At 41.6% G+C, this 9,535-nt stretch overlaps 1 protein-coding gene across 1 annotated transcript in view; it reads left to right on the top strand.

The window, feature by feature from the left end:
- LOC138156230 (galactosylceramide sulfotransferase-like) overlaps positions 1–8,305 on the top strand; it is a 17,392-nt gene extending 9,087 nt beyond the window's left edge. Inside the window, exon 3 of the mRNA XM_069081434.1 lies at positions 6,316–8,305. Within this exon, the coding sequence (XP_068937535.1) occupies positions 6,316–7,438 (1,123 nt within the window). The 3' untranslated portion in view covers positions 7,439–8,305. The remainder of the gene's footprint in view (positions 1–6,315) is intronic.
- The last annotated feature ends 1,230 nt before the right edge of the window (positions 8,306–9,535 follow it).

The following is a 9,535-nucleotide window of genomic DNA, read 5'->3' as shown; positions in this document are numbered from 1 at the left end:
TAGAACTGGAACACAGAACATAGAATGGAAGAACTGGAAAAAAAACTTGGAAGACAAGATGTCAGAGCTAAGAGAAATATCAGAATGTAGAACCTGGGAGATAAAAATGAAACTTAGAGAATTGGAACGGGTCTTAGAGCATAGAATGTCAGACCTGAAGGGGCTCCAAGACTGTTAGAGGTAAAAAGGAAGGTAGAAGGTAGAGGAAAAGCTTCAACGAACCTTAGAATGCAAAATAAATATGGAATGTTAGATCAAAGGGACTTTGGTCTGTCAGCACTGGAAGGGACTATAGAATCTGGAGTCTAGTCAGAGTATAAGGGGGGGTCTGAGGTCACAGTTTGTAAGAACTAGAAGAAACTTAGAACAAAGACTGTTAGAATTGTGAGCAAGAACCGAACAAGACAATCTATTCCAAACTCCCTCACCTTGATCATTTGCATATTTATTCATTAAAGTTTTGTTGATAATCTTTTTTAACTTCACTGTTACTTCCCCCCTCCCACTGACCCACCAAGAGAACCCTCATAAGAAATAAATAAACACAGATGAGCCAAAAAAATCGGCCAAATCTGAAAAGTCTCATTGGAACTCATCGTCCAACACCAAGAGGTTGCTGTTGTTCATTTTCCAAGAGGACCCTGGCATCGGGGAGATGGTGACATGACCTGCAGATGACTTGGCTTTGAGGGAGGACGGGCTGTGCGAGGTCTTGGTGTGTGTGTGTACCAAGAGATAGGAGGCATGCTTCACCATCAATCTTATAAAGGCATTATTGGACCCCGCCTTCCCTTGACTCACTATTCATTCAATGGGCATCACCTCACTCAAAGTGAGAGCCTGAAAAACCTTAGCCCAAAAGGGTCAGGGTCTCCGACTGCATCCTGGGTCATCTCCAGTCGTCCTGGGCGATATCTGGTCACTGGACCCAGATGGCTCTGGGGAGAAAGTGAGGCTGGTGACCTTGCACAGCCCTGACTCACTTAAATGCAAGTCATGTCATCACTCCCTGATATTCTCTGAAAACTAATGATAAACACAACAACAAATTCTAAAGTGTTTCAATGTTGTTTTCCTTTATATTACTGTGGTCATTGTAGAAATCATTCCACTGCTTCTTCTTACTTTGTTCTGCATCATTTCGTACAAGTCTTCCCAAATTTCTCTGAATTTATATCCATAATTTCTTTTTTTTTAAGCAATTGGGGTTAAGTAACTTGCTCGAGGTTACACGGCCAGTTATTTCTGGGTGTGGTGCTAAGTGTCTGAGCCCAGATTCGATCCCAGGTCATCCTGACACTGGGACCAGTGCTCTTACTCGCTGAGCCACCTGGCTGCCCCTATAATTTCTTATAGCATAATAATATTCTATTCAATTCCTATTTGTTCAGTTGAGCCCTAGGAGATGGACAATTGCTTTCTTTTCAGTTCTTTGCTACTACAAAAACCCTCATAAATATTTTTTAACCTTACAGATATTATCTAATTTTTTCTCCACAACAATCCTAGGAAGGAGATGCTATAATTATCCCTGTTTTACATGTGGAAAGTGAAGCAGAGGGAGGTTAAGTTACTTATCCAGGGTCACACAGATAGTAAGTGTCTAAAACTGGATTTGAATTCATGTCTTCCTGACTGCAGGTTCAGCACTCAATCCACTGCACCACTGAACTCCCTAATGAATAAATAAATTCTTCCATAATATTTGACAGGTAGTAGAAAAACATTTCAAGACCAATACATAACAATATACTCTGCGGCCATTACCTAGGTGAAGACCAAAGGAAAATAAGTGACACTATCTAGGAATGTGCTTAAGGGCAGATGTCAAATGTCACCTTGACAGAAGTGAATTAAATAACTATTGAAAACAAGAAAATTCTATCACAATCTATATGAAGTCGAAAGCTCAAGCACCATATCATCAAATTAAAAGCAGCAAAAATGAAACATACAGAATGGAATACGGAAAACAAAATTATATCAGAAATTCTTGGTATCTTTAGTCAATAATTTAATGAAATTAAATTTAATGAAATAATTTAATGAAATTTAACTATAATAATATAGTTAAGGCAATAAAAGTTAAGTCATTAAGAAGAACAAAGTAAATCTATCAATAAAAAGAATTTAAGTTTTTTTAATCAGTACAACTAGAATTATTTTTGTACCTAGATTCTAGGTATACTTTCCCTTCTGTCTTTGTCCTTTCTGGAGCCATGTAGCTTGCATTGGTATCACTGGGTATGTACAGTTTGATAAAAATTTTTGCTATAATTCTGGAATTTGGACTAATTCCCAACTCTATCAATAATGCTTCAGAAAATTAGCAGTCCCTTCAAAGTTTACTATTGCAATATGGGGGGAGGGGAGAGCTGGCCAGAAGATACTTGATGCTTCTTGCCCCCTTGTCCCTACTGAAGGGAATAAGTGTTTATATAGTGCCTACTGTGTGCCAGGAAGTGTACTGAATAGCTTCCAAATATTATCTCTTTTAATATTGGACACTGGATACAGGCCTTTCTTTTTAAATTTTAGACTTAAATACTAAAACTTTAATATACAATAAATAAAGAAAAAGAAACATTTTATAAACTTAAATATTAAAACAAATATGAAATAAGAAAAAAAAACAGGTTACATTCACAGCAGAACATGAGAGGATTCAAAATATATAGCAACAAATTTCCATTTCAAGAAAGCCTATGCAGTAAATACTATATGTTGTGTTGAGAACTATCCATCTTTCCTTTGCTTTCTTGCAAGTTTTCTTTTGTTCTCTGCTGTGCACTTTTTACTTTGTTCATATTCTCCCTTCTTCCCCCACTCTTGCCCCTCAGAAAGCTACAATTAAGCATGGATATATTGATATATAGATATATACACATACATATATACATACATGTATAAACATGTACTTTTCCTAACAAATTCTACTCCTGATCTTTCTTTTTATGTTTGTGTTTATCTCTTATTTCTTATCCTTCCTGACTCCTCTACTTCTACCTGCTACCTGGCCCTCCTATTGCTTAGTCTACCCCACCTCCAAAGATCTTTCCCCTAGCCACCCAATCCCATTAATGGAAACACCTTTCTATACCCCCCTTTAATCTATTCCTTCCCTTCCCCTCTAGAAATGCCTCCCTTCTCCTCTCCTCCACCCCAATCCCCTTAGCATTTTATTTCTTTCTGAATTTAGAAGCCTTTTATTCTCTTCTAGATATATGTATGGTTCTCTCTTGAACTCATTCCCAATGAAACTAAGCTTTCAGAACTACCAGCCCCCCTCCCTCATCTAATTCCTCTGTGGTGGTTCTTCCTTTCACCTTTTATTTGTATAAGATAATTGCTCACTTTTGATGTTCTTAGACTATTTTGCTTTTTAAAGTCATATCATACTCAAGTCTACCCCCAATCTTTCTTGCAAACTATACAATTACTAATAACAATTTTAGGCATCCATTTTACATTTCACATACATAAAAGGTAAACAGTTTGTATTTATTGAGTCCCTTGTAAATTCGTCTTTGGTATGTACCTATTTGTTCTTGTATGTCAAATCTTCTATTAAGTTCAGGTTGTTGTGGCGGGGGGGGAGATTGTTTTTGTTTTTTTAACGAAGTCCTGAGAGTCTGACAATTCATTAAATGTCCATTTTTTTTAAATTTGGGACTATGCTCAGCTTTTCTGGGTATGATATTTTAGGCTGGAAGCCCATTTCTTTTGTTCTTCAATATATAGTGTTCCAAGACCTGTGGTCTCTTATTGTCACCATTGCTAAATCTTGTATCTTTCTAATTGTGGCACTGACATGTTTGAATTGTTTTTATGTTGTTCACAATATTTTCTTCTTGAGCCAAGGGTTTCAGAATTTGATCATGATATTCCTGTGGGATTTCCTTGTAGGATCTATTTCAGGTGGTACTCAGAGGATATTTTCTATTTCTGTTTTCCCCTCTTGTTTTAATGCTTCAGGATAATTTTCTTTAATTATTTCTCATATTAATATATCAAAATTCTTTTTTTTATCATAGCTTTCAGGCAGTACAATTATTCTTGTTTTCTCTTCTTCATCTGTTCTTCAGATCAATTGTTTCACATTCTCTTCTATTCTTTCATTCTTTATATTTTTGTTTTATTATTTCTTGATTTCTTATAACTTTGCTGGCTTCCCCTTGCCCAATTCTGATTTTCAAGGAGTTGTTTTCTTCCTTAAGATTATGGATCTCCTTTTCTAATTGGTTGACTTTTTTTCATAATCTTCTTGTTTTTCTTGGATTGTCCTCATCTATTCATTCATTCATTCATTCATTCATTTAATCTTTCCTCTATCTCCTTTAATTTTTTTCCTTTTTGGAATTGGGGTTAAGTGACTTGCCCAAGGTTACATGGCTAGTAAGTGTTAAGTGTCTGAGGCTGGATTTGAACTCAGGTCCTCCTGACTCCAGGGCCAGTGCTCTATTCACTGCACCATCTAGCCCCCCTCATTTAATTTTAAAAGTCTTTTAAAAGTTCTTTTATGAACTCTTTTTTGGGTAGGTGACCATTTGACATTACTCTTTGGGGGTAGAAGAGGGTTTCCTAGCTTCAGTATCCCCCTTTGAAGATGAATCCTGGTCTTATCTATTCCAATAGTAATTCTCTATGGTTGGATTCTTTTTCCTTTGCCTGTTCATTTTTTAAAATTTGTAGTAGCTTAGTTTTTATAATCATCTCTTGTCCTGGGGTATGGGAGAATGGTGCCTCTGGCCTCAGATCCTCCTTCAGATCTCCCCTCCAGTCTGACTTCCAGTCTCCAGTAAGTGCCCACAGCCAGGGGCATTCTGCCCCACTGCTTCTGCACTCAACTGGCATGTACTGGTTCCTTCTTGCCCTTGTTGCTCCCCACAGCACAGCTGGATCTGGGGTTCCTTCTCAGCAGAGGTTCCCTTGATTTCCCCTTGTTCAGATGCTCAACTCTGTTCACTGTCCCTCTTCACTATCCTGGGGGTAAAAGTTGCTGTGTCTGGGGCCAAGGCATCCTCCCAAACCAGCTAACCCCAGGGCTGCCGCTTATTGTTCAAACAAGCCCAACCTGGGGATGTTTACTCTTCACAGGGATCAAACCCCCTTTTCAGATCTTGTCCAATTGTCCCTCTGAACTAACAAATCCCAATCTGATAGCTAGGTTCCAAACCCCTATAGTACCATTTTTGTGTTCTATCATCTTAGCTAATCTCTTTAGTCTGAGGTGAAACATCAGGATTGTTTTACTTTGCATTGTTCCTATTTTTATTAATTTGGAGTGTGCTTTCATTTGGTTGTTGAAAGTTTGACATTTCTCTCCTTAAAGGTGTCTGTTCATAACATTTGACAACTTACCTATTATGGGATGATTCTTGTTCTTATATATTTATGTATGTATGTGTGTCTACTTTTTTTGGGGGGGAAAGCAATTGGGGTTAAGTAACTTGCTCAAGGTTACATGGCAAGTTATTTTGTGTGGGTGTTAAGTATCTGAGGCTGGAACAGATCCCAGATCTCTCGACTCTGGGGCCAGTGCTCTTACCCACTGCGCCACCTGGCTGCCCCTATGTGTGTCTATTTATAGAGATGAGCAGATAGATGTAGATATAGATGTAAATATGCAGCTAAATATAGATATATAAATATATTATATATAAACACAGATAAATTGGTCTTGTATGTGAGACTTTTAATAGAGATGTTTGCTGCAAAGAAATTTTCCCATTTAACCACTTCTCATTTAATTCTAGTTGTACTAATAGTCTTACAAAAACTCTTCAATGTTATATAATCCAAATTGACTTTTCTCTTATGTTATCATTTCTACCTATTTTAAATGAATAATTCTCCTCTCAGACATAGGTGTGTGAGCAGCTCCATTCCATTCTCTTCAAACATTTTTAGGATGTGCCTACCTCTATTTATGGCATAGCTATCTATACGGAGCTTATTGTGGTATTTGACTGTTGAGTATGTCTAGTCCTCAAAGTAAACCATCATATCATCTGTGATTGGAGATAAATTTGTCTTTTCTTATTTCTTTGATTTCTTTTTCTTGTCTTGTTGAGGGAGCTTTTCTAGAACTATATTAAATAATGGTGGAGACCCTGGATATTTCACCCCTAATCTTATTGGAAAGGTTTCTAGTGTTTCCCCATTGCAAATAATATCTCTTGGTTGGTTTTTACTTTACAGATGAGGAAGCTGAGGCCTAGAGAGGGGAAAGACTTACCTAAGATGACACATAATGAGAACAAAGGATTTTAGCTTTCTCACCCAAGCGTCTCACTGTTCTCTCTTTCCCAACAGTGCCCCAGAGCCAACCCACTGCTCCTCTCCACCCACCTCACCTGCAAATGTCTCCAAAGGCTCCTGCCGGCCCAAGACGGACATCGTGTTCATGAAGACCCACAAGACGGCCAGCAGCACCCTTCTCAACATCCTCTTCCGCTTCGGCCAGAAGCACAATCTCAAGTTCGCCTTCCCCAGCGGCTACAACGACTTTCACTACCCGGCCTTCTTCAAGCGCAGCCTGGTGCACAACTACCAGCCTGGGGACTGCTTCAACATCATCTGCAACCACATGCGCTTCTCCTACTCTGAAGTGCGTAGCCTGGTGCCCCCCAATACTACCTTCATCACGGTGCTGCGCGACCCCGCGCACCTCTTCGAGTCGTCCTTCCACTACTTCGGCATGGTGGTGCCCTTCACGTGGCGGCTGACGGGCCGCAACAAGCTGGCCGCCTTCCTGCAGGACCCCGACCGCTACTACGACCCCAACGGCTTCAACGCGCACTACCTGCGCAACCTGCTCTTCTTCGACCTGGGCTACGACAGCGGGCTGGACCCGCGCAGCCCGCAGGTGGCCGAGCACATCCGCGAGGTGGAGCAGAGGTTCCACCTGGTCATGCTGCAGGAGTACTTCGACGAGTCCCTGGTGCTGCTCAAGGACCTGCTGTGCTGGGAGCTCGAGGACATCCTGTACTTCAAGCTCAACGCCCGCCGGGCCTCCGCGGTGCCCCAGCTCAGCGGGGAGCTCTACCGGCGGGCCACCGCCTGGAACCAGCTGGACGCGCTCCTCTACCGCCACTTCAACGCCAGCTTCTGGCGCAAGGTGGAGGCCTTCGGGCGCCAGCGCATGGCCCGGGAGGTGGCCTCCCTGCGGCGGGAGAACGAGCGCATGCGGAGCATCTGCATTGATGGGGAGCATGCAGTGGATGCCAAGGACATTGAGAAATCGTCACTGCAGCCCTGGCAGGCAATGGGGGCAAAGACAATCCTTGGTTACAACCTAAAGAAGCGAATCAGTCATCAGTATGAACAGTTGTGCCGGAAAATGGTGACGCCTGACATCCAGTACATGACTGAGCTTGGGGTCAACCTCTGGGTCACCAAATTATGGTGGTACATCAGGAAACTGCTGCAGATTTGATAGCTACCTTTCCCTTGCCAGTTGTCTGTTATTCCTGACTCAAAAGGCATGCCCAAGGGGCATCCTTTATTCAGGGCAGAGTGGATGAACCTTTGGACTAAACCTTCAGGCCAGTCAACAAGGTGATCAAGTCTGCCCTCTACCTTCCAAGCCAGGTCAATATCTTTCCATCCTCACCCTAACTTTGGGCAAGACATCCTAGAAAATGGACAAAGATCTGAGCATTACCTCACAGAGCCCACTGGGTGAGCTTACAAATTAAGTTAAATCAGACTGGATATGAGATGCCTTCAGTGAAGAGCAGCATTTGAATAATTACATACGGTTTACATTTTTTTTTGAAAGAACATTCTGGGTGCGGCTAGGTGGCACACTGAATAGAGCACTGGCCCTGGAGTCAGAGGACCTGAGTTCAAATCTTGCCTCAGACACTTAACACTTACTAGCCATGTGACCTTGGGCAAGTCATTTAACCCCTAAAGCCTTGCCTTCCCCCTTCCAAAAAAAAAGGAAGAAAAAAAAGGACATCCTGCTTTTATGGAATAGCCTCTGAAATAAAATGATTTGCTCATTCTGTTTATATGTGTAGTAAGTGAGATTGAGGAGAAAAGTTCCCAAGAGATCATTTCCCAGGATAAAGTGCCAAATTACCAGCATAAATTCCCTGGACTCCTTTCCCCACAATTCTCTGTTTATGGACACTGAGGATGGATATTTCCTGGTGAGGGCTTGAATGGGTGGTCTCCTGGGAGGCAGGACATTTAAAAAGTTGTTCTACAAGAAGTGGTCTTGAATGGATATAAGAAGGCTAGCCCAGGACTGGGGTGACCTGGGGACCCCAGAGCAAAAGTAAGAGGTTTCCTTTGATTCCCAGCCTTCTTCCAGTGACTTTATAGACCTCAAGCCTGTCCTGAGAAGCTTGTCCATGAGGCAGAGACACAGAGATGGGTAAGGTCCTAGCTATGGCCCCGTCATTGAGGTGTCATTGGGAGCTTCCACGTCAGTCATTTTCAGCGAGTGGACCTGAACTCTAAGGTTTTTACTCCTGAGTCATGAATTAAGAGGTGACTCTCCCCCAAATTCTGGGTGATTAAAGGTTATATTATAATCATCTGGGAGTCTGAAAGGGCTTTCGTTATTTGCATCCAGGGTGCAAGAATGGTTATAATGTTAGGTCATTTCAACCTTGCTATTTTTATTGCTTTAACATCTAAATTAATTTGATGAGATTTCACCATGAGATTGAAGCTTTGGGCTGAATGACAGAAGATGCATTTCAATGGCGATCCACGTAAAGTTTTACATTCGGTTCAGAAGATCGTCAACATAAGGACAAGAATGAGGGGCCATGATTAGACAGTAGGTTATTTGGGAAAAGGTCTGGGAGTTGGAGTGAACTGCAAACCTAAAGTGAGTCAGTAGTGTGAGCAGGCAGCTAAAAAACCTGGCACCATCTTGGCCTGAAGGAAGAAGGGTAGAGAGCACCAAAGCATAGCAAGGTAATTGTCCCTCCACGTCCTGCCCTGGTCCTTCTAACATCTAGAGTCTTATGCTCCTTCTGGGGAGGAAGGTCATGGATAAGATGGAGGGCAGCCAGGAGGGTAAAGAGCCTGAAGTCCCTCTCATATGGAAATGGGGTGAAGCAGCTGGTGATGTTTAGCCCAAAGAGGAGAAGACTCAGGTGGGAGGCTACTCACTGTCATCAAATATTTGGAGAATTGTCATGTGGGATTAGTTGTGTTCCCTTTGACCAAAGAGTAGAACCAGAAGCAATATGGGGGAGTTGGAAAGAAGCAAATTGAGAGAAAGCTTTCTGACCATTAGAGCTATCCATAAGTGGGATGGTTGTCCTTGGGAGATAGTGGTTCCTGCCCTTCTCAGGGGTTCACCATCAAAAGTGGGATGATCAGTTGTCAAACATGTTGTAGTGAGATATCCTTTTCAGTTAAAGGTTGGAGTAGATGGCTACTGGGGTATAAAATTCTCTGCTTCTTTAAAATGATCTGTTATTAGATTGGTGGCTTATACAATCTCCTGAGCAGAGAGCACTGTATGGGGCAGGGAGGGGCTTTGATCTCATGATTTGCTTATTTGATG

The sequence above is a fragment of the Petaurus breviceps genome, unplaced genomic scaffold (genome assembly GCF_028583685.1).
Source record: "Petaurus breviceps papuanus isolate PSGF00001 unplaced genomic scaffold, PetGlider_PUasm1.0 99, whole genome shotgun sequence".
In the NCBI taxonomy this organism is placed as follows: domain Eukaryota; kingdom Metazoa; phylum Chordata; class Mammalia; order Diprotodontia; family Petauridae; genus Petaurus; species Petaurus breviceps.
The sequence above is the reverse complement of the archived record's forward strand: the minus strand, read 5'-3'. Positions and strand labels throughout refer to the sequence as shown.